The following is a 23880-nucleotide window of genomic DNA, read 5'->3' on the forward strand; positions in this document are numbered from 1 at the left end:
ACATCTCATTTTCATCGCCCAGATGTCGTGGCAGGGAGAAAGTGGCTGCCCTTTCTAGATGGTTTGCGAGGTGGTTGGACATGTTCCTGATGTTCTGAGTGTCTGCCAAGCAGAGAGGACACTTATCTCGATCATCTTCATATGTAGATTCAGATATTGCCGAGAAGTCGGCTACCTCTTGCACGTTCGTAAACTCTGTATGTGCATCTTGCAAATGCCGTTCCAGACCTTGTTGTACCCTAAAAATGAGATTGGGGTGATCGCGACACCTCCAAACTCTGCGATGGGCAGCACTTTCATGATCTAACCATGCTTGGCGAGAGCCGTAGAGCCTACTGCCATCTGCACAATCCGTATACGTGCACACATAAGGCTGAAGGTCTTGTAAGATGTGGGCTCTGATGTCGTCGTTAGCAAGCCTTGAAGGAAGACATCGATAATATATAGATACCTCCAGCCTCGACTACTTCCATACTTAGGTGAACAAAGAACGAAGCAATATGAACAGACAAAGTCGCTTCCCTCAGCAGCCGCAGTTGGTGGTGGTGGCAATTCTGCTACATGTCCGCCGAGGTCTCGTGCAGTGGTGGCGATGGAAACGACCGATTCCGTCTCGAGACTACCCAAGTCGAGCTTTGAGTCGTAACGCGTAGCCTCGGTTGTGGTGTGGATTGATTTGCTACCATTGCTTGGCGCTATTGGTTTACTTGCATGTTGAATTTGGTGAAGCCCCTGTGATGGAGGAGCATCCCGCTCGTTCTTAATCTGAAACACTTGAGGGACGGATTGATCGTGACTCGTCCCTATCGTGGCAAGTTTTTGATTGTGCTTTTCCCAGTATCGAAATTGTCTGCGTCTTGTTACGTTGGCCTCGGTCAATCGCGATATCAGTACCTTGTCTCGAGTTGAGAACGTGATCGACGAGGAAGACGTATGGTCTAGACAGCGTAGAGTAGCAAGTAGTTCAATGATGTGAGCTTGGTCGTGAGGTGCAAAGTAATCACCGAATAGATCACGGTTCGTGTCGGGGATGAGTTCCTTATAGCGCGAAGCTCTCGACGATTTGGCCGTTGAGTTCGGCCCCCGGATCCTGAGAGCGAGCTTATAAAGGCTTTGTATGGTTTCCACGATACCTTTGAAGAAGATGTCAAGTCTATTAGACGATGTGTCGTTACCCCTATCTCCATCATCATCGGACGGCAGTGAAATTGCATCGCTGCAGTCGTCGTCCTTGCTACTTGGATCCTCGACTGGCACATCATCCCCGGCTTCGATCAGTGAGTCTATGGATGATTAGCAACGGATGGTCTGCTGCAATACAGACTATGCCAGTACGCACGAGTAGAATTTAAGAGACTTTCAAGTTCATGAAGAAGCTGTAGGACTACCGTCCGCATCAGATTGGCATCTCTCAGGCGCCAGTCCAGTGCACTGTGACCGCCCGCAAGTGCTCCTAGATTTGCCCCCCATATCCTCAGCCTCCTACCTTCATCTACTATGTCCTTTAGTATATCACCATATCCAACTTTCGCCTCAAGATCGTTGCACAAATTTTCAAAGGAGTGGAGGCAAGCCACTGTTGCCGCACGAAGACTTGCTCCATCTGTATGTGACATGTTCAAGTCGGTCGTATCTTAGTCCGGATTGACAATGCCATGTTATACTACGACGACCAGATTCAAGGCAGGAAACAAATCTTGAGTGTCAGTCCCTGCATATCGATATAGCGCCTTAGCTTGGTCAGGTTTGAGGCCCGACCTCAACGACAAAGAGCTGCTGCACTGAACGCCACCTCGCAGGGCTGATCCGAGCCTTTCTCAGTGCTGGCCTTTTTCGCTGGACGCCTTGAACGTCCCACTGCCAATTCGAAGTCCTGATTTACTGGAAGTGTGGCAATCTGGCGATGCTGTCTGTCATACAAGATCTTCTGCCATAACATTACTACTTCATCAATGTCAGGTATCGAGGTAGCCGGGCTAGTGCTTGGAGTCCTGCCGCTGTTCATATCGGCTCTAGAATCATATGAGAAGGGCTTAGGTCCAATTAGATCAATGTTCTCGTATCGAGAAGAACTTTCTCGATATAGACGCAAGCTCATAGTAGAGTATGCGCTCTATAATCAGACAATCGAATATCTACTTACACCCATTGTCGACGATGATAAACTGGATGCCATGATCTCCCAAGGATTCAGTGACATCTGGAAGGAGCCGGCTCTGGCAGGAAAATTACAGAAGCGCCTTGGGAGTCTTCATGAGGCCTATGAAATTGTCTTAGATGATCTGCGGTCAGTCATCGAGGAATTGGCGACGATGCTAGATATCGAGAGAAAGGGTCATGTACGTGATTTGCTCTGCAGCGCTATGAGCGTGCTAACATAGTCATATCTAGTTGTCAGCGCCACACTTAGAAGCGCTTCTAGCTGCGCATCCACCCAAGGCAAGCATCAGCAGAGAAACGCAGACTTTTGTTCACCTCTATGAATTTAAAACGCGATTAAAGTTCAGCTTGAAGAGCTGGAAGATACAGCCGCTCCTCGATAAGCTTGGTCGTAACAATGAAATCCTCGATCGATATACCACAATGAGTAGCAAACTGGAGAAAGTGCAAGGCAGAAGGAAGTCAAGCCGAAAGAGTACATTTGCGGCACCACTCCTACAGATACAGAACAGCGCAAGAAGGCTATACAGAGTTCTTGAGACTGTATGGACTTGTTCGAGACATACTAGCCACAGCCTTAACTTTGGACTCGACGCACGCTTAGCCCAGTCTGGTGCGAAGCCCACCCGAGCGGGTGAGTCGGAGTCAAGAGTGTGCTTTTGCGTAAGATCTCCCAACTCTTCTCCTTCGAAACGATGGCAAGAGCTCGAATTCCATGTTTTGCCGGAATACTCAACGAAGGCCACACAAGTGCGTTTTGCCTCGCAAGCTGCACATGTGTCGGCGGTTGACCCAAATGATCTAGAGGTCGTCGATTGTTTGTGTACTGCACTGCAACAAGCGCAGGCAGGAGAAGACTGTCTCGGATTCTGTCTCGACCACACAGAGAAACTGCTCGGCGACTACCCGGTCTTACGAGGTCAACGAGATCGTGGTCAGGTTGGCTACAACTCTACGATAAGCTTGAAAGAGCTGCTTGCAGCGTCGAGTACAATGAGTAATACGCAGCGTCGCAGACTTCTCAATCTCAAGCAAGCTTACACTATTGCACTACATATTACCTCGTCCTTCTTGCAGCTCTACTCGACCCCATTTTTGAAAAGCAGCTGGAGCGCAGGTGACATACTATTTTTACAGAACGAAGCCCAGCCGCAGTCCATCAACGTTGAAAGGCCCTACGTCTCGGAGACTTCCTCTTCGGCGGGCAAAACACAGGTAGATCTACCAGGAGATGATCATGGCGCTCTTCTGAGATTGGGCATCCTTTTGTTGGAGATCTTCTTCCGTGAATCAGTCGATGAGCACAGGGATCCCGCTCAAAGTGGGTCCAACCAGAGCTATACAGACCTCACCATTGCCAGACGCTGGGTGAAAGAGGATAAGGCAGAGATGTCAAAGGCTTTCTATGAGGCTGTCTCCTACTGCATCATGTCATTCGCCAATCCAGATGCCGACCTTGCGGACGCCACTTTCCGACAAGAGGTCGTCGATCATGTAGTGATACCTCTCAGGGACGAAAAGGCAGCCCTCGGCGCTTGAACGTGAAGAGACCATGAAGAGATCATGAAAAGATCGTGAATAGATCGTGAAGAGACAATGAAGAGATTATGGAGAGATCATGAGGACATGCAGGTGTAAATAAGTCCATAGACATATCACGAACCACGACACGATTTGCATCTAATCTCTGTAAATTCTGAAGGGAGGATAGAAGATGGTACTGATTGACTGAAGCGCAGCAGTAGTTGTCAATTGGAAGTTTTCCAAACTATATGAAGCATGATAAAGTGACCAATGCTCATCAAGGCGCTTTGGCGGAGTGGTTAACGCGATGCCCTGCTATGGATTCGAATCCTTCGAGTCTTAGTCCAGGCATTTCCTTCGGGAGCGTGTGTTCGAATCACACAGGCGTCGAGTTTTTGTTTTCTTTTGCCCCTGCAATCTTGCCTCGACTGCATCCCCTCCAATCTTGCCTCTATGCAGTCGAGGGAGAAAGAGATGAACATAATTTTTATCACTCCTGTAGCATGACTTGAAAGTCTCAGATTTTGTGCTCGGAGCAGGTTACACTTTGTTGCTCGTATCAACCACTAAGCAGGGGTATATATAACTATAACAATTCGAAGCAAACAAGCATGTGCAACAATGGTCCATCCATGGTGGCATCCATCCACCTCATCCAGCATGCCCCAAATACCGTTCAATATCGTCATTAGCATAAAACATCTCCCTCATCTTTTGGTCCTTCCTCTTCTGTTCCGCATCTAGCTTTCTGACCTTTCCAGCATCCAGCTTCTTGACTTCTTTGCGCTCGACTTTCCGCTGTGGTTTTCTTAATTTCCTCAATACTTCTTCGTCATCGTCGTTGTTGATACCATGACCTAGGCCCACAGTGTCTCGCTTCTCCTTGGCTTTGACAGGGTGTAGAATGCCTTCTCCTTGGGCGCCTAAGCCTGTGCGAGCGTCTGGATCCCAGCCGTGAGACTGGAGTATTGAGATTCCTTTGCGCTTGCGGTCGAGAGCTGAAGGGGGATGAGAATGCGGAAGGCAGATCTGGTGAACCAAGCTGGTGGTATGGTCTTCTGTTGACGGGGTGGAAGCGTTGATCGGTGCGTTGCAGATTTCGCAGACGACGTCCTGCTGTGATGTCGGTGCCAGCGAAGATATCTCCTTGACTTCTGGTGCTACTGCACTTGTTTCGACGGTTTCTACCGATGGTGGTAATGGACTACTTGCAACTGGTGAAGTTGACTCTGACTGTGACTTTTGAAAGACTACAGCCAGGTATCTTTCACTAGCAGATGACTTCGTCGTCTTTCCTGAAGAGATAGAAGATGCTGGCAGGGTGGTCGTCGAAGGTACAAAATTAATGCGCTTACGTTTTATGCCTGCGCCAAAGTATCTTTGGTCCTTGAGGGGAACCTCGTAGTATTCCTCGTCGCTATCCGCCATACTGTGAACAAGCACGACGATCTACGGCGTTATCTACATGCACCTACGACATCTACAGCGCAAGAAACACGACTTTGTGAACTGCCCAAGACAGTGGGGTGGACGGAAATGATGTAGTAGCACAGAGGGGCGAAGAAGACAATACGGGATTATACGATCAAATCTCCGGCGGTGATAAGATAAGAGATTGGCCTCTGAAGTTTACTGTACAACATCTCTCTCCCTCTGTTGTGAATTACCAATCTCCTATTCCACACAACCATACGGAAGACATGCCTGTCCCTTCGATAGCGACAGTCATTGCCGATGGCCTGGATGCGGTGCCGGGAGCCAGATTGCTGGTTCGGGCATTGCCATGGATGTTAGTGCTGTATGTCATCAAATGGTACTTTTCCGGCACCAGCAACACATCCGAGAGGAAGATGCATGGAAAGGTGGTCATGGTCACAGTATGCATTATATCTCGAATTCCATGAACTCAACTCAGTATGCTCATCAGAATTCTGTAGGGAGGCACATCCGGCATAGGTCAAGAAGTAGTGCGGAACCTAGCAGCACGAGGGGCTCAAATCGTGCTCTTGACGCAGCATCCCCTGAACGACCTCTTCCTGGTCGACTACATTGGCGAACTCCGCGAAAGGACAAACAATGAACTCATCACTGCCGAACAAGTGGATCTATCATCTCTACATTCCATCCGCACCTTTGCTACAAAATGGATCGACAATGCCCCTCCCCGGAGACTCGACATGATCATCCTTTGCGCCAGCACATTGACTCCCAAGGGAGGAAAGATCCAAGTGACAGACGAAGGAGTGGAAGAGAATTGGCAACTTAACTACCTCGCCAACTTCCACCTCCTCAGCATCCTCAGTCCCGCCATTCGTGCCCAGCCGCCTGACAGAGAAGTCCGCATCCTCTTCGCCACCTGCTCAACGTACGTCGGCGCCGATCTACCTATCCAAGTCAAAACTGCCGAGTCAGAGAAAGACAGCTCGGTCAAGAAAGAAGCAGTCAAAGCCTTCAACCCCAGCGCCGCCTACTCGTCCTCCAAACTCGCTCTGATGACGTTCGCCCTGGCATTCCAGAAACATCTGACCTCCTACTCTCGACCGGATAAGAAGCCAATGAACGCCCGCGTCTTCCTCGTCGACCCGGGATACACTCGCACGCCTGGAATGCGCCGCTACCTTACCTGGGGCTCGTTGATCGGTCTCGCGCTTTACCTCATCACTTACCCCTTTTGGTGGCTGGTCCTCAAGTCCCCTGAACAAGGTTCTCAGACCTTCTTGTACGCAGCCATGGAAGCGAGATTTGGACGCGGCGATGGCGGGTGGTACCTGAAGGAATGCAGGGAGATGAAAGTCCTGAGACAGGATCCTGCCGACGAAGCGTTACAGAAGAGACTTTGGGAGTACAGCGAGAGCATGGTGCAAGAGGCTGAGAAGAGAGGCGCGAAGAAGAGGGCAGTGATCAAAGCTGAAGCGGAGAAGAAGGAAAAGGAAAGGAAAGAGAAAGCGCAGCAGGCGCAGAAGCAGGAAAAGAAGCAGGATCCTCAGCCGGCAAAGGCTCCTGGATCAAGGAGAAGTCGCAAGGCTTGATTGACCTTGTGAGATTTGTTATTACTAACGGCCTCTTATCGGATCTGAGTATCTATAATCACAAAAGCACCGAGTGGACGTTATCCTCCGCTCTTTCTCCCCATATCATACATTCAATCCCGTGCTCAGACAGCCGTGTACCCCTCAAGAAGCCAGTCCAGCAAACACAAGCATACCCACCGCCCCGGTGCCCATTGCCATCGCGAAATTAACCCCGTTATTATTCAGCAGATCCATGCCTCTCTGGACTCTACTTCCACCCGCTCCAGCACCAACAAGAACTCTCCGTCCATTCTCCCCCTCCACAACCCTCCCACTGGCTTTATCCTCTACAGTAGCCTGGCAAACAGCTCCGAGCACGCTGTCCAACACTGATCCAAACAGTCCCGCAACACTGACCCCTGCCACTAATCGCAGTTTCGTCAACGACTCGGAGCTAAAGACTGACGATGGGAGTAGCAAGATCGACGTTACGCCAGTTAGGAACCCGCCGAATAGACCCCATGCTAGACCCGTGATCGTGACGCCTCCATTCGTCCCCTTGGGCACGCTTTTCCAGGGTTGAGTGATGAGGAACGGCGCCGAAGGACTCAAGATTCCAAGTTCAGAGGACAGAGTATCCGCCGTCGCCGCAGCGTACGAACAGATAATCCCAACAGGCAGGACGAGCTCAGACGTCGTCTTTGCAGAGGAAGAAAAGAAAGAGGTAAAGTAGGATGAGACGGAAGAAGAAGGGGTGCCAGAGTAGTGGAGGTAGACATCTAGCAGGATCAGAAGGCCTGCGGGAAGAGCGTTTGCGAAGACTTGGGCTGCTGAGCGGCCGTGGCTTGCTTCGCCTCCTGAGCCGCCTTGACTGGATTGTGTCAGGAGCGCTTTTTGCTTGTGGTGGACCTGCGATGTATCAGTATATAGTCACACGAATTCATGGATTTCTGGGTTGTAAGTAACAGGTGCGTGAACATACTTTGGTGGCAATAGTGCCAGCCATGAAGAACGTGACGAGCAAGTAGAAGAACACGCTCCATGGGTGCAGCATATGTATCACTGCCGTCACGATGGCCGCGGCGATGCCATCAGGCGTCAGCTTCTTCTTGCTCAAGCTGTATACTACAAGTGCTACTGTGACGAGAACTTGCGGCGCATGGGCCGTCACGAATGACGAGATCGTTTGTAGCATCTTCGCGTCGTGGCCTGGTCGAATTCTATGGATTAGAGAGGTTTATGAACGGTTCTGACTTTAATGTAAGCGCCGAACAGAATATAGGTATAGATCAGCCGGACAAGGCAGGATACGGCAAGGTAAGTACTGTAAGGTACCTTGACGCACTACAGAGGATACATACAGATCATACACAAGTGCCAAGCAATGGAAGACGATAGACAGCAAAGCTCTTTGGTGTGAGGAAAGTCACAGTCTCAGAAGGTTGAAAGTTTCAAGAAATTATTCTGTGGATGATCTTTTGCAATGAATGTTCCTACGATTTTCTCATTTCGATACATCATAGGTAGGAAGCATTCAATGGCGTCAGAACCCTGCCTCGTGGTCCATTCACTGCCGGGCTATTGGACCCCATATGTGTGAACGAGATCAGGGACCGAGTCTCGGATCTAATCTTAGTCGTGAAGCTTATCGGCCCTCCACCCACCCGAGTCGTGCATTCGAGTGCGGAGGAATGGTTCTATCGCGATATTCGTTATATTGACTCTCACATAACAATTCGAAACGCATGCGCCGAAAGGCAGGTGTGATCTTCAGACGAGTGTTGTATTGCATGAGACAAAGATACATCGAGTGCAGAATCTATTTCTTGCCCCGCGGTCACCTGTTGCGCGGTGGTTCAGCTCTTGGACGTTCGGCCTTCAGCTCTCAGCCTACTTGCGCTGATCTCCGCTGCTTCTCATAAAACCTCGTGTCATTCCATTTTATTACTTTACTATCTTGCGTGCGGAGACACGAGAGACCCGTTTCTGCGCAGACGATATACACTGCACTGAGGGCGTTGTCGCCATGGCTTCTCCACATACAACACCAACATCCATGTCCATTCGGCCGCGACGGACGTCGGACAGGTCTGTGTCCGGGCCGACCGAAGCAGACGCAGACGACCGACATCGCATCGCCAGCAGCACCAGCTACATGCGCGGCATGCGACGACTAGAGATGCGACGCGGCATGGAAGAATCACACTTTCTGGCACAGAAAGCAAGGGTGACCATGGCATCCGTAATTGAACCACCGGTGGATCTACGCTTGCTGGACTATGTCTTGGATTACGATCGCAACCTCATGTGCCCCATCTGCCGCTGCCCCTTTGTCGATCCGGTCGTGTTGAGTGAATGTGATCATTGCTTCTGTCGCGACTGCCTCAGTCAGACGTGGACCGGATATCATCCCGGCGGTCCGAGGGGCAACTGTCCAACCTGTAGGAGGGACTCGAGATTGGCGCCCAAGTCAGCTGTGAGCAAGATATTGGTCAATATTCTCGATGACTTGGTTGTCAGGTGTCCCAAGCATGAAGATGGCTGCACTGCCGAGATCAAGAGAGGCGAAGTGACCCATCACGTCGAATTGTATTGTGGGTATCCTTCTGTGCGATGTCCGAGACCAGATTGTGAGCAGCCGATAAGACGGAAAGACGCAAGTGTCTGCCTTCACTACAGCGTGGCCTGTATCGACTGTCACAACACCATGTTTGTCAATCAACTAGAGGTAATCAAGAACCCATCATTCCCTTTCGTGTTTTTGCGTTCACGCCCCATACTGACATCAAGTGCTCTCAGGATCACTGGGCGCGCGAATGCCCTGACCGCAAAGTTGACTGCCCCTCTTGCGAGCAGACTGTATACTATCGCACGCTAGACTCGCATGTGAATACTGTTTGTCCAGCAATAACTGTACCGTGTCCAGGCTCTCCCTATGGCTGTGTGTTCCGCTCCAAGCGCGGAGAGCTGGAAGCTCACTCCAAGATCTGTGTACTTGCAACCCTGGCCCCGACGTTCGCAGCCCAGCAGAGACGCATCGACGAGCAGGAGGAAAGCCAAAAGGCACTGCTTCGCAAACTCGCAGTGTTCGAGCAGGGATTCGAAAAGCTACAGAACTTGGTCTCTGAGGGTAGCGCCCCTGACATGTACGAACCAACTAATCCTGCCGACCCGGAGCGGATCCCCTTGACTTTGGAATCAAGGACTCGCAGACCTGAGTATGGACATACACGCGGGGAGGAAGAATTACTCGACCACGCGATGTATCGTGAGCGTATCGAAAGCAGCACCAGCGTACTCCCGGACCTGGAGTTTTCCTCTCCTCCCTCTGGCCGTGCAAGCAGGTTAAGTCAGCAACAATCACGGCTGAGCTATAGACCTGTGGAATCGCATGCCCGTCAAGCGTCGACATCAGGCTTGTTCGATGCCTCTCGCCAGCCTCAATCCCAAGATCTGCAGGACCTCGAGCTATTCATGCAGTCTCCGCCGCGCACACCACGCGAGGATTCGTCCTATGTGCCCTCGCCTATTCAACATCTTCTTTCACTGCATGAGTCCCTCCGAGACGAGGTCACACGTATAGCGGCGGCCCTACACGATCTAGACGGCAGACATTCGATGTTGATCTTCAATGAAAACCTTCGCTTGAAAGAAGACATGGCGTTCCTCAACGCTCAAGTCAGCGGAATAGGTAGACAAGTGAATTGGCTTACAAACACCACTTCCCGTGGGCTACAGATGGCCCAACAGCAGCGACAAGGACAGTCGTCACGGAGTGATGACGACACGGATGGGGAGCAAGACAGGGCCAAGGGTATGGAGGGTAGTATCGGCATGCAGAATGCGGTCACTGCCTTGAGAGGCGCCGCCAGAATGGTCAACCTCAACGGAGGCTCAATGCAGCGGGCAGGAAGCGTTAGTGCAGGGGGTAATATTCTTCCTCCGCCCAGGAGACAGGGAAGCGACGAAGGGAGAACCAAGCTTTGAGGGTCTGGCTCGATGATCAATGAAGGATGAATATCCATCTCAAGTACTCGGTCGCTTTATGTGTGCTACCGTACGGACAGGGTGTCAGTCCATAGCCCTGAACGAACATTATGAAAGCACAACTGAGCATTTCCCACAAGGTCAGCATACGTAAAATTGATATACGTTCATTACAAATAGAGGACGAAGTGTTACATTACTCCACTGGTATCTCTGCACTACTTATTCAGTCCTTGAAGTTATAAGCAGATGTTCAGTAGGTAAGGCAGCTGGTGAAGGGAGAATGACGCTGAAAGTAGACGGGGGCTGTGGAGGGACTCCAACCATCTCGGCAACAACGCCTCGAGCCAAGGATACCGACAGCAACCTACTGCCTATCGCCGACTCGAAGGCTTCCGTCTATCTTTCGACGTCACTACACATATCTTCCATTCTCCATCAACGAAGCGACAATACCACTGAATCAGTCGGATCAACTGCAGTTAAAACATCCACATTGAAGAGTCGCATCCATCGGCCACAGAATCGCCATCTCCACAAACCAACGACTCCGTCTCCCGCCTCTCACAGGCACCAACCACCACCAGAACAACGCAAACATGTCAAGCAACCCCAGCCAACTCTTCCTGCTAGCAGACCACATAAAACTCTCCCTGCTCGAGCGACAACGCGCCATAGCCCTCAACCTCGAGCCAACGAAACAAGACGGCCACATAACGCGCTCTCTCGAGTCCCTGCGCGACGGCATCGAGAACCTGCGCAAACAGCAGCGCCAACTAAGCAGCACGGGCACATCGACAAAAGACCTTCAGGAGCAGACGGTCAAGCTGCAGAAACAATATGCCGAGATGAACGTGGCGTTCTATGGCTCTTCTGGTGCAATTGTCTCCGAGGCGATTACGGAGCCTAATGACCCTGCGCTGGCGGGCGACTTTGCGCGCGCGAAGAGGACGCCGAAGGGAGCTGCGGCGGCGGCGAAGAGTGGGAATAAATCCGTCAGGTTCAGGGATAACCCCGATGACGAAGAGAGGTCTTACCACGATGACGACGACGAAGAGAACCGAACAGCGCTTTTCTCCTCATCAGGCAGCGCAGCAACGACGGCCGGCTCAGGGAGATACACCGACGACACTTCCGCAGACCTCGACCAGTCTGCGCTTTCGAACCAGCAGATCCACGCCCATCACAAGCAGGTCTTGCGGGAACAGGACGACCAGCTCGATACGCTGGGCGAGAGTATCCGGCGCCAACGCCATTTAGGCGTTCAGATGGGAAATGAGCTGGACGAGCAGGTCGAGTTGTTGGACGATGTCGAGGCGGGTGTGGGTAGACATCAGGGCACGCTGGACAGAGCTCAGACGAGACTCAAGGGCGTTGCGAGAAAGGCAAAGGATAATTGGAGCTGGATCACGATTGCTTGTTTGATTCTGATTCTGGTCTTGTTGATTGCTCTTACGTGAGTCGTGCAATCTTGTCGCTCGCTGCTGCTGCTGCGCGGAGATGATGCAGAGCAAAGCGAGCGACGGACGGGCAGAACGTTATCGATATGGGCAGTGAAAGGCGCCATCATCAACATCTTCATGGTTCAATTGTACATACAGGGAGCACAAGAGCTGGGAGGAGAAGAAGGGGCGGTTTTTGTTTTGTGTTTCTGGTCTCTTGTTGTGCCTCTGCGTTACTCTTCACGAGACACCCACTTTTTGTCTATACCAAGATCCCAGAACTAGACTGTAGCTAATACTAACGTGTAATGACTATTTTTCCCTATTCCTTCTATTCCCATGTCCGTTGATTTGACCTTCTCGAGGACACGGTCCAAGGAAATGCACACGCATCTCGGATACGAATATGAATGAACGCATACATGAAAATTGTTCACAACTATGGAAGAAAGCTTTCTCGTGGAGTAGACGAGCTGCGCAACCTATTGAGAGGACACGACCAAGATTCGCCGCGATGATAGTTGCCTACACGTTTGTTTCCCAAGTCCGCAAACGCGGAGTTTGTCCAAATCATGCACTGGCCAAACCTCGCAATCCCCGGCAGCCAATGCATTTCTGCTCTGATCTTTGCCTTCAAAGCTTTGGCTAACATTTCTTGCACACCGGAATGGTGGGCTACGGTTGTCGTAATGCTTCGCACATCATGACCCTACTAGGATGTTTTCCGTAGATGAAAACAATAGCACATAGCTTCAATCCCTCCTCTCGAGTCTGGCGGTGGGGAAGACTCTCCTCAGATCTTTACGTCAGACCGACGGTAAACGAAGTGACATGTCCATCCACTCGATATTGGTAGGTAGACACACGAAACCGGGTTGCAAGCAATTCCAATGACTCGATGTTTTTGCATATGGAGATGCGCCGTGCAAATCCTCACATATCGTCCTTTGTTAGCCCCCAATCGACGACTTGAGGAATACGCATCAAATTTGTCCAAACAAAAAATTTGCACCCCGTGGATTGCATGTCCAGCTCATGCTGATGACACTTCACGGTGTCATCGTCGTGCAGCAAATATGGATCCTTTGTCCAGTGATAGAACTTATTACTGGTCTGTATGGTCAAAAACGAGGCGCGAGACAAGGGTGAAAATCTTTTCAGAGGCTGTTTCACTTGATGCCAGGGACCATTAAAAAGGCAAGAGCGCTGTGGGGGTACCTTACATTTGCAGATCCTTGCTTTCTCTGCTCTTGTCACTCTCTGTACTCGTATCACTGCCAGAAAGTCCACATGTCCACTGCGATGCGCAAGCTGTGCAGGTCTCACTTCTAAGGCGGTTTTCCGATCGGTGATGTATTAGAGGGAGTGACATTTGATCGGCAGCAAGACAGCGCGTAGACCTGCCCATGCAAAGCAGTCTAGTATGAGAAGAACATACCTGCTCGATTACAATGCATTCCACTCGCGGAATGCCATCACCTTCACGAATCATGGACGAATTGACGGTGTACGGCATGGGACTCTCAAGATAATGGGACGTCCGAAGGAGAGGATGGGGTCATCAGCTCGTGGTAGGTTACCTCAATCTAGAGCAGGTAGATACAGCTGGTCTCAGATTCTTTTCGTGTATCAGCTGCCACTGGTCGTCGTAATGCGCAAGGTACGAGAGACACACGAGCAGCTCAGCTTCGGAAGACTGACACCGCGATAAGCAGGAGCAACAGATCTGTCCTAAATGGACATTCGGAAGCATGCATTAAAGCGAGGGGTGCTTGTTCAAAAACTGCAATTGTCGAATCCGAACCCATTACCTTTTGATCAGCAGGCGGCATGCCGTATCCAACTGCTGATGTCCCATTCTTTGGGTAAGATCGATTCCTGGTCATTCGACCATCTTGTTGATCGCCAGGCAACCAGGACATGCTCGACATGATTCGAGCCCGCGCTTTGTTTATGTTGTTCCGACGATCTCAGGGATTGACATTGACCAAAGCGATTGACAGGCACGTTCATACAATAGCCGATGTGGTCTGTGCCCTCATGTCACCGTGTTCGGTGTGCACTAGAGTGACTGGATGGGACCTGCTGAATGACCTGCATCGCTCTTCGCGTTCTACAGTAGACTAGACCCGCTTGGCTTGCAGGTGGTGGTCCTCAGGCACCTACGGCACGGGACGCACCGAGAGACAACCTTCGCCGTCCGAGAGCCAGTGCAGGCGGTAGCACGCAGCTTGCGGTGTTTTCGCAGCATGTCGTGATGCTCTGTGTAGCTGTGGTCTGTCCTGGTCTAGTCCACACGCCAGGGTTAGGAGATGTTGAGTGATGCGGTGACAAGACTTGGCGTGATGGCCAATCAACAACAGTGTCCACCATGATGCAGCGGTGCAGAAGGCTACTTTCTGTCAGGTGCATATCCTACCTTACTAATGTTCAAAGGTCTCGATCTCGGGAGCGAATGAAACGTGATATATGGTCCCAGCAAGTGGGGAAGCGCAAGCGGAATGACGGGTAGGAGAACCGGATTGCGGCTTTCAACTTTGGTGTCGGCGCCAAAGCCTGCCGCATACAGTAGGTAGGTGAAGGGCTCGGTCTAACAAAGGTGAGTAAACATAGCGGCTCGTTGGCTCACGAGTGTCCTCCTACCCTACTCGATTTGCAGCGGGCATTGAGATGTAGACGTGAGTAGCTATGAGCGCCACAGTCATGTTGATACCCTATCAACTCGGTGAGTGACAGATGCCAACGAAGCAAGGATGGATACTAGACAGGACTAAGAGAGACCTTGTCTGGTCAACACAGTCAGGATGACTTAGTGGCAAGCTTCTACGAACGATTGAAGAACCAGTGAAGCGTAAGAGCATCGACTATCGCGAAATTATGAGATAACCGTCGTAATTGCAAGACATGCCAACCTGCCCTAAGGTAGATCATAGTAACAAGCAGCGCATGGACATCCCTTTTGTTCCACGCTCGCGGTTCCTATCATCAAGAAAGGAAATCCACACTGTTGTTCGGTGAACGGAGGATCCTTTCGAGGTGCATAGAAGGCTTGCGTTCACGGGAACCTCTGTGCTGGCAGCCAAATTGGGCCGTAAGGCTCCTTCCGTATTCGCCATTCGTGGAAGCACATGCTGGGCTGCATGCACCATCCTTCAGCTAAACTCTGCCAGATTCATGGTGAAATACCAAGTCGGACACCAGCCTGTATGGAAGTGGGGATTGGTGCGAATGCATGTTCGCATAGCCACTGCAGATATTCTCGCACTTTCATAGCATGCGACTTGCCGTGCACGCGACAATGATGTACGTCCAGGATAACGCTACATCACACTCCTTGTATAATTACGGAAGTCAAATGCGATGCGGTATGAGCTTCCTCCAAAACAAATGCTCGTTCTCGTTACGAAAGTGGTGCGTTGCACACGGCGCACTGTGTTTGAAATAGAATTATACCGTCGCACAACATGTGGTGGTGTGGCACCGAGCCGTCGAGTCGGTAAGGCATGCCCATGTATCGAGGATGCTTTGTAGCAAAGCAAGAATGGTCATGGTTCACGAGTCAAATTTCTGTATGATGTGCTCACAGTACTGTATGCATCAAAGACAATGGCTAGGTATGGTCCGGGTAGTGACCAAGTACAGTACATCACAGTACAGTAGCAGCGCAGCAGGTGAATCAATCAATCAATTTAATTACAATTAGTTGGATTCCACGGGCTTCCAACTATAGCCGCGGCTGGGAACGGCATCCCAGCGTTATAGGTGGGGAGATTTGGTTGGGCGCAAATGTGCGAGAAGCCAACTGCTCATCTAGCATTCGTTGCCCCTCCCCATCCAGGCAGACCGACTTCCAAAACATTGTGCAACTTTTTTGCTTCGTCCTTCTTTGCGCAAGTTGAATCTTCGAGTAAGGATTCAAGAGAGGTCTTTGCGACTCATTTAAGTCTCGGCTCGCAAGGTGTGCACAGGCTCTATTCCGTCTGCTTCAGCCACCTACTTATCATTCCCTGGCGCTCTGGCCCCTTTTCTACGCGGTCTGAAGATCATTGGCTGATTCACAATACATTATACCGTGTACCAACCCCCCCCCCCAATAAACTCGAAAAATATCTACTACTGTTGCTTGCTCTTCCTCAGTCTTCTATCAAGGGCCATTGTTTGTTGGCTATTGCGTGTGACTGATTGACAACACCAATCAGGCTTATATTAACAACTCATTCGCCTTCGACTCTCGCGAGATCTTGCTGGTCTCGTCTCGGATGTTCCACGAGAGTGTCATTCATAACCAAATGTTCGCTGCAAAGAATCAGAGTCGCGCCTTCCCTACCTCTTTTCCACCGCTTCATCGCAAGAGTTCAACTTCAGACTCGCGCTGAGGCTTGCATCAAACCGAATTGGAAACGCGGAATTTCTATCATATAGTCTGTAGCTTTAAACCAGCTACAGACAAATCAAGAAGAAGAATATCAAAACATGTATCACGCATCTTACTGTCCTCCGTCGTACCATTCGGCGTACGATAAACCTGGATACTACTCGCCTCGCTATTCTATACATACAGCGACCCCTTCGCCACGCTCATCGCCTGACAAACATCAGCGACGGGCGACTCACGACTACGCGTATGCGACGCCGCGTCGCACTTCGACAACCTCATATTCATATGCCGACTATGCCAGCCCAGGATATACAACGCAGCAGCGCAAGCCCGACTATGTAAGTGAACCTATTCCGTCTCGAGGCAAATCTCGACGCTTTGAGGATGGTCGCGGCGGCGCAAAATCCAAGCGCAAGTCTGGCACTTATCAAACCTCGCGGACCACTTTCACCTATCCCGATGGTGATTACCACGCCTTCGACTCCAGTGAAGAGTATCTTCCTCGTTATGAGGAGCGATACCCACGAACGACGCCGCCGCCTCCATATACACGCGACTCTCATCAGAGGCACCGGGACGTTAGAGCTGATTACTATTCCTATTGTGATCAGATCCCTTCCCAGACAAAGGCCGAAGACTATGCCACGCATCACACGTCGCGCCCCAGGCGGGCCTCATACACTGCCAAGCCTCAGACGACGACTCCGAGGCCACGAGCAAACACGGGTCACTCCAAGCCGCCACCCACGCCACCCAAGGCTACGGACGAAGACAGACGCAAAGCCGGCATCCCAGCAGGCTTCAACTTGAAGAACTGGGATCCCACAGAAGAGCCAATCTTGCTTCTCGGTAGCGTCTTCGATGCCAACTCACTCGGCAAATGGATATATGACTGGACTGTTGCCTGGTACGGTCCCAATACACCCATGTCGGAAATTGCAGGTGACTTGTGGCTCTTGCTCATCCAATTGGCCGGGAAGATCAAGCGAGCGGAGAGTGTTCTGCCTAAAATTCGCCACAAAGACGACCGCGAATTGATTGGAGACTACCTCGACAGCGGCGAGCGACTGTGGCAACGCTTCAACAAGCTCCTCAAGATCTGCGAGTCTTTCATGTTGAAAGCAGCATCTCGGGATAGCCGAACCGGCAAGCCATTGCAGATGGGCCAAAACAGCGGCTGCGAGTTCGTTGACACCATCTTCGGCCGCGATCGAGAACTCGAGAGGACGGAGAAGTTGATGGCCGGCATCCGACTCTGGAGCATGCGCTTCGATGCCAACTGTGAAGAAGTCCTCCGATAGAGGAGACAATATCAAAGCACGCCACACTACAAACAATCACCAAGACATCACATATCACTACATCAACAGCACATTACATTGCTTATCGCATCACGGCACGGCACGCACACCCAATGCAGTGCCATTTTACATCTTTTCGGGAGTGGGCGCCATGCGTACTTGCCTGCTTTACCAGCGCTTCTATTCGAGATACCCAAATCTTTGCGCTTTCTGGTTCCACGGAAATGGAGTTTCATGAATACATCACCATGTAGATCGGGTCAACTTGCAACCAACTTCGGCTCGACTAAACTTTCTCGAGTCATATCTCTTTCTTGATCTTTAAGCATGGCGTTGGCACAACTTACTTACAAGTGTGGGAGGACAAAAGTCTCATGACCATGTTAGGCCGGCTGGCCACTGCGAGTTTCCTGTCATTGTTACCTACATATACTCATTCTCATTCCTTGTTAATTAATCTATTTATATATCTACTTTTAGGCCTATGATATGGCATACATGATTATACTCGTGTAGACACATATTACAAGTCCCTCATTTCAGCTGAAAAGGCCTCCCGCCCTCCTTCCATGTTTCCTATGAGGCATCTTCTGCAGGTACTTGTGCGACGTGATAATATCAGCCTCGTGGCCATTACACATGTCATGTGCTGAGCATGCCGTGCCAAACTTTTGAGGCTCTAGATGCGCTGTGTTATCCAACCACAGAGTCTAGAGACAGCCAGTGAACTATGCACATGTACGGCACACCGCAAGAGATGCCTTGATCAAGGTATGCCACTTTTTTGATAGAAGGCGTACAGGTGATATTCTAGCCACCACGTCGGCGATGCTCCCGCGCTTTGCCCACGTGTATGGACACAATCCAGGCACCCACGGTTGCTAGGAAGTAGAGGCCGCCATTGCCGCCACTATGGAGCTTACCTACTACCTTACAGTACTACAAGGATCATCGCATCGTCAACATTCGCAAACCCCAGATTAATAGTACCATAATTAGTTGCCCGCTTCGTACCGTACACTTCCACCCTCGATCTACCCCACCACACCCACTCAGTTCAATAGGGCGTATCGACGTGGTTCATGTCGGTCACATCACACAGGAGCCATTCACATAATACCCAGTTCGCTGGCAGCGGCGCTTACACAAGGCTTAGCTAAGGTCTTCTTTCACCTTCCAGGGCTATTCGTGCCGCCGCTCGCATCGTCACCATCATCGTACCACGCCTCCTAGACTCCTTCCAGTATGTTCTTTCCCCCTGCTTGATCCCTCCTCGAATGGTACATGCAGCTTTGTTATTTCTCATCCTTCCAGAAAGGAAAGTAAAGAAACAGCACTTTTGCTCGGGCGGACGTACGTTTTCGAACGGTACAGTCGTGATAACCCCTGTATGTGATCAAGCGGGTGTACATTACCATACAAGAACACAATCTCTCGTGCAGAAGGAGCAGCAGCAGCACCCATCGACCATCCACCCGACTGTCTCGTGGTTTCCTTCTTTTCGTCTGGCCCCCACTTGCCTAAAAGTGATAATTTGAGGAGGGGACGACAGAAAGTCTCCGATTCGTTACCTGTTGGTTACTCTTAGCGCTGCCCCTCGCCCCCTCTCTTCGGTGCGCCTTGTGCTTTACTCTTCTCGCCTTGCTTGCATGCATGCAATATCTCGCACATTTGTGGCCATACCCGGAAAGGTGTTGATGAAGTTCGCAAGGAGAGTCTTATCGCTTCCTGCAGATGAATAGATGAAAAGAAAAGCACCGCGGCACTTTCGTTGTGCCATAATCTGTATGAACTACTTTCTACGCGCGGCGGCTAATTCATCTAAAGAACTGAAAACGACAAGTCTACGAAGTCTCGCTTGCATTATCGAACACGTCTGTTTTTTCACTTCCCCAACCAACACTCCGTAAGATTGATTGAATTGATTGTGCAGTGGATCAACTACACAAACTCCGAAATGCAAATCTAAGAAAACTCCGGCTGATTTATCATATGCTACCCTTCATTGCTTCTTTCTTTCCACATTCCGAACCTCCGCTATTCGCTCGCTTTTCTCCAGTAGCGGGCGCAGGCTGGATTGACCGGCTGTGCAAACAACATAGCGGCCGGCTGTGTCTCTTCGCTGGCAAATCAACACTATACACGTTTGTTGTATTCTGCCCATGTGTGTGTGGGAGATCCGCACAAAGTCAGGCTCATAGCTGTCTCTGCTCTGCTGCGAGTGGACAAAGTCCATCCGGAGACATCGAGTGTTCGGAGCGGACGTGGGGGTCGTAGCTGGTCATGGTCTCTGGATGGCTTCCATGGGCGTTCTGACCTATCACGTCCCCGGTCTGAGCGTCACGTTCGCGAATGCCATCTTCTACTCACGAGGCGTGACTACGGCGGCTTCTTCATGCAACTTCTCAGGCTGTGTTCTCTGCTGCAAAGAACCTCCGTAGAAGTACTCAGCACAACTTGTAATGCCCTGCGTACTTTTGCAACCCTGTTGGAAATCATCTCATCCGCACGTCTTCTTAAACGGTGAGGACGACGACGATGGCGAACCATCGTCTCGCTTTCTTTTACATGTGGACTGTTCCTTCGATGACTCTTTTTTCTGTTCCACTTGTTTCATGTCATTATCTTCCTCGTCACTCAATGTGTTGGCTTCAGGATCATGCAATGCATTGACGATCTTTTCTACAGCCATATCATCGCCTTCCTCAGTTTCGGCCAACTTGGGGTCTATCCAGCCATCTGTATAGCTGCCTCCGAAATCGATGATCCAGAGATCATCGTTGCTGTCCACCAAAAAGTTGTCCGCCTTGCAGTCTCCAAAGATCAAGTCATGCTCGTGCAGTAGGTCGACTATGCGCTTGGACTCGGTGGCCCATCTGTCACGTTTCCTTTGCGGGACGTCTTCGTCGAGCATGTGTGTTAGAGGCGTTGGTGATGAGATGTCGGTCATCATGAAACCCATGATATCTGTATTGCTCCCATCATGGCGGACCAGTCCGACAACTTGGGGTACGTGAAATTGCATATGCAGGCCCAATCTTTCGATTTGCTTCATAAGCTTAATCTCTCGTTTCGTGGCGTCTGGTTGCGTGTCATCGATGACCTTGAGGAAGTGTTCCTTGTCGCCAACCCTGACTCGTGATGGATGCAAAGGCACAAGCATGTCACTTTCATCCAGCACAACTACCTCCGACGGATTGAACCAAGGTATGTCGAGGTTAGTGACATACTTCGGTAGCCGCAGTCTCGGAGTCATTTGCTGCATTCTGTCGCTCAGCTCTTCAGTCTCTTCGAGCTGTACGGCAACAAGCTCAGAGCCGCGTATTTTGAGCTCGTAGAAGTTTGTCTCGGGATCGTACCATTCAGCCAGTGTCAGTCCTGCATCGTGTTCTTTCATATTGGGTGCCAATGGCGAGAAGATATTTCCAAAAGGTGCAAGCATCCAGTTTTGTAATTCTCTCTCGGGCTCCTCCTCTTCTGCTGGATCATGTAGCTTGACTTTGACGACTGGCATTGTTGCTTCGGGCATGGACATATCCACTCCACTATCGCTGGCTGGGCTCGACTCGCGGCACTCTGGACATATCCATTCTCCTTTAGGGGCTTCCTTGAGTCCGACGCAGGAGAAGTGATACCACTCATACGGACAATCTTCCTTTTCACAAGCTATCATCTTCTGGTCGTTCTCCGGTGAGCGACAGATGCACCAGACATCTTCATCTCTTTGTTTCTCATCCGCATGGGGCTTATTCCGTGCCGACAGCTCCTGCCCTTGTGAAGCTGCAACCAATTCGTTGTACTGCTGCTCAAGGTTTCTGCCCCTTTTGCTTTTGGAGCGCATATCGGCAGCATCTGCAATGATGTGACAGCGGGTATCATTGACCCGCACAGTCATGGCTGAGCCATTGTCCTCGTCTGTGAAGAAGTCGAGAACATGCACTATCGGCGTACTCATATGCCTTGTTGCCGGCATTGTGTTCGATTGTCTAGTAAGAACTGGAGGCGAGAGATGTGGTGACAAGAGTCAAAGTCAACAATGTAAGAATTAACAGGGATAAACAAGCATAAGAAAAGAAAAGGTAGGAGACGGAGGCTCCATATACTCGACTCACGAAGAAGACGCGTGAACGGTCTGTCACAGGCGAGACAAAGCAAAAACCACTTACGATTCCTAATCCAGCCTCTACGACTATCCTACTGTACATCACTCAGCTAGAACTGAAGAGCATTCGGCTCGAGGATCGAGACCAACGGATCGTAAAGAGGGCAAGATAAACTACATCATCACTTTTCGTATACAGTATAGGGTGAGGGATCAGCAGGGCAGGGTGACTTCGATCTTAGTGCCGCTGCGATCTGGGGGCATCTCATTACCGTACGTGTGGATAAGTGAGATAGGCTTTCGGTCGGCGGGCCCACGAGTGAGATGCCGTCTAACGCTTTTTCTTTCATGACGTTGCTGAGAAACATCAATGTCGCGTGGGTAAGTCTCGGATATGCTGTGTGTAGAGTCCGCGACTCTGAGGACATTGACTTGAGATTATGGGAGTCGAAAGGCTGGTAGATAATAGGACAAGTTACAATACAGTAGCTGTCGATTTGAGATTGAAATTTAATTGTCTCGAGGCAATGGTAAGGTACCTAAGGTAAGGCAAGTGAGCCACGTTGGATGACGTCGCTGGAGAATATTAGAATAACCCTGGCATTGGCCTTCTGCACCTCATACAATACCTTAACATGTCCTCTACTTAGTGCCGTATAACAACCTTATTGAGCCTATGACGCCCAGCCATGTCAAGAATAATGATTGTATGCTGTGGCCAATAGCGGCTGCTGTCATGTCGAATTTGTCTACATCTTCGTAGTAGCAAAGATATTGAAGTGCTTGCTATCACATCATCCTTCCAAAGTCATAGAATTTATGCTATCTTGAAAGTCATACGCAAAGATACGGAAGCGCAAGCCTGTTGACCACCAAGATGTGCATCTGATGCACTATCTGCATATACAATATATCGACATGTGTTGCAGCACAATCTAATCAATAAGATAACATGTGGAGCTCGACGAAGCCCTCGGTCATCGAGCGCCTCACGTTGACAGATCCTAGCTGCTACGATCTTTTGAGGACAGAGGAGCCACATGCCATAGTATTCTCTTCACTGCCTCTTGTCCGTCAGTGCCACTTGTAACATAAGAGTCTCATACCATGAAGTGACTGGAAGTGTCCTCTGATATGCTCACATCGGAGCCGCAGTCGTCCTAACATTTGAACAGCTTGAACGAAGACATAACAACCAAAGCCCCCGGACATACTAGCCGTCAATGGCTTTGCCATGAGCGAGGTAATTTGTGTAAGGATACCTTTGCAAGCTGTGAACCTCGGCCGAATTATTCGCCTCTGATGCGGACCATAGCGAAGATGGTCGCAATGCTTTGACTGGCTACAAGTGACCAATCAAGAGCCCAATCTGCAAGACTTGTCACAGCCAGAGCATAGGTCGTCATTTCTAAAGAGGTCGTCGTGGATGAAAATCGTCAAATCGTATCGTCAAGAGGCCATCGGGCCGTCGTGAGCTAGAAGAAGTGGTTCATCCCTTTTCGCCACTCAGATATATCGGAACATGTTGTTCTTGACGCTTCGTTTCATGCTGACGGGCTGTCCATCTTCATATTCGACACCAGATTCGCCGCCGTCTCCCGACAGGCCAGACATTTTCTGGCGAAGTTCTTCGTCTAGCTCGGCCATAGTCTTCTTCTTCTTTGTCATTGTATGTGGCTGGGCTGGCTCGGCTGATTTTGATGATGCATCAGAAGTTTCATGCTGATCTCGATTAGCTACTGCTATCGCATGATCCTGGCAATCAACGGACATTGGATGAATCAGCTTGTTTTGTGTCTATAGAGTGCTCAGTAGTTGACTTGGAGCTAGCGGCGCGCCAAGACATGAACGAAGTAGGACTCGTCGAGGTGCTTCTTGCGAAGACCCTAGTGGAGGATCGCAAGCTTCCGGTATACATTTTAATTATGGAAATGGTAAGAAACCATCAGAGTCAAGTCTACTTGATCTTGTAGTC

The 23880-nt window shown here is 50.4% G+C and overlaps 10 protein-coding genes across 11 annotated transcripts; 5 read left to right on the forward strand and 5 right to left on the reverse strand.

Moving 5' to 3' along the window:
• Positions 1 to 303: 303 nt before the first annotated feature.
• AAFC00_006805 (uncharacterized protein) lies at positions 304 to 1616 on the reverse strand (the record flags this gene model as incomplete). The annotated part of the gene is made up of 2 exons (XM_069348373.1): positions 304 to 1283; positions 1340 to 1616. 2 exons carry the CDS (start codon positions 1614 to 1616, stop codon positions 304 to 306), a joined length of 1257 nt encoding a protein of 418 aa, XP_069199689.1.
• A 336-nt stretch (positions 1617 to 1952) lies between these two features.
• On the forward strand, positions 1953 to 3699 carry AAFC00_006806 (uncharacterized protein; the record flags this gene model as incomplete). The annotated part of the gene is made up of 2 exons (XM_069346814.1): positions 1953 to 2339; positions 2392 to 3699. The coding sequence occupies 2 exons, from the start codon at positions 1953 to 1955 to the stop codon at positions 3697 to 3699; spliced, it is 1695 nt and encodes a 564-aa protein (XP_069199690.1).
• Positions 3700 to 4335: 636 nt separating this feature from the next.
• Positions 4336 to 5112, reverse strand: AAFC00_006807 (uncharacterized protein; the record flags this gene model as incomplete). The annotated part of the gene is made up of 1 exon (XM_069346815.1): positions 4336 to 5112. The coding sequence occupies one exon, from the start codon at positions 5110 to 5112 to the stop codon at positions 4336 to 4338; it is 777 nt and encodes a 258-aa protein (XP_069199691.1).
• Positions 5113 to 5384: 272 nt separating this feature from the next.
• AAFC00_006808 (uncharacterized protein) lies at positions 5385 to 6713 on the forward strand (the record flags this gene model as incomplete). The annotated part of the gene is made up of 2 exons (XM_069346816.1): positions 5385 to 5561; positions 5622 to 6713. 2 exons carry the CDS (start codon positions 5385 to 5387, stop codon positions 6711 to 6713), a joined length of 1269 nt encoding a protein of 422 aa, XP_069199692.1.
• A 144-nt stretch (positions 6714 to 6857) lies between these two features.
• On the reverse strand, positions 6858 to 7890 carry AAFC00_006809 (uncharacterized protein; the record flags this gene model as incomplete). Its single annotated transcript, XM_069346817.1, has 2 exons — positions 6858 to 7604; positions 7678 to 7890. The coding sequence occupies 2 exons, from the start codon at positions 7888 to 7890 to the stop codon at positions 6858 to 6860; spliced, it is 960 nt and encodes a 319-aa protein (XP_069199693.1).
• Positions 7891 to 8721: 831 nt separating this feature from the next.
• AAFC00_006810 (uncharacterized protein) lies at positions 8722 to 10682 on the forward strand (the record flags this gene model as incomplete). Of its 2 annotated transcripts, none has more annotated exons than XM_069346818.1 (2): positions 8722 to 9423; positions 9495 to 10682. In XM_069346818.1, the coding sequence occupies 2 exons, from the start codon at positions 8722 to 8724 to the stop codon at positions 10680 to 10682; spliced, it is 1890 nt and encodes a 629-aa protein (XP_069199694.1). The 2 variants fall into 2 exon arrangements, with proteins under 2 accessions (XP_069199694.1, XP_069199695.1); XM_069346819.1 differs by having other exon boundaries at positions 9403 to 9423.
• Positions 10683 to 11281: 599 nt separating this feature from the next.
• On the forward strand, positions 11282 to 12142 carry AAFC00_006811 (uncharacterized protein; the record flags this gene model as incomplete). Its single annotated transcript, XM_069346820.1, has 1 exon — positions 11282 to 12142. The coding sequence occupies one exon, from the start codon at positions 11282 to 11284 to the stop codon at positions 12140 to 12142; it is 861 nt and encodes a 286-aa protein (XP_069199696.1).
• Positions 12143 to 16597: 4455 nt separating this feature from the next.
• On the forward strand, positions 16598 to 17803 carry AAFC00_006812 (uncharacterized protein; the record flags this gene model as incomplete). The annotated part of the gene is made up of 1 exon (XM_069346821.1): positions 16598 to 17803. The coding sequence occupies one exon, from the start codon at positions 16598 to 16600 to the stop codon at positions 17801 to 17803; it is 1206 nt and encodes a 401-aa protein (XP_069199697.1).
• Positions 17804 to 20303: 2500 nt separating this feature from the next.
• On the reverse strand, positions 20304 to 21776 carry AAFC00_006813 (uncharacterized protein; the record flags this gene model as incomplete). The annotated part of the gene is made up of 1 exon (XM_069346823.1): positions 20304 to 21776. The coding sequence occupies one exon, from the start codon at positions 21774 to 21776 to the stop codon at positions 20304 to 20306; it is 1473 nt and encodes a 490-aa protein (XP_069199698.1).
• A 1635-nt stretch (positions 21777 to 23411) lies between these two features.
• On the reverse strand, positions 23412 to 23823 carry AAFC00_006814 (uncharacterized protein; the record flags this gene model as incomplete). The annotated part of the gene is made up of 2 exons (XM_069346824.1): positions 23412 to 23627; positions 23677 to 23823. The coding sequence occupies 2 exons, from the start codon at positions 23821 to 23823 to the stop codon at positions 23412 to 23414; spliced, it is 363 nt and encodes a 120-aa protein (XP_069199699.1).
• Between the last annotated feature and the right edge of the window lie 57 nt (positions 23824 to 23880).

Source organism: Neodothiora populina (assembly GCF_041146345.1).
Source record: "Neodothiora populina strain CPC 39397 chromosome Unknown canker_contig_8, whole genome shotgun sequence".
NCBI lineage: Eukaryota > Fungi > Ascomycota > Dothideomycetes > Dothideales > Dothioraceae > Neodothiora > Neodothiora populina.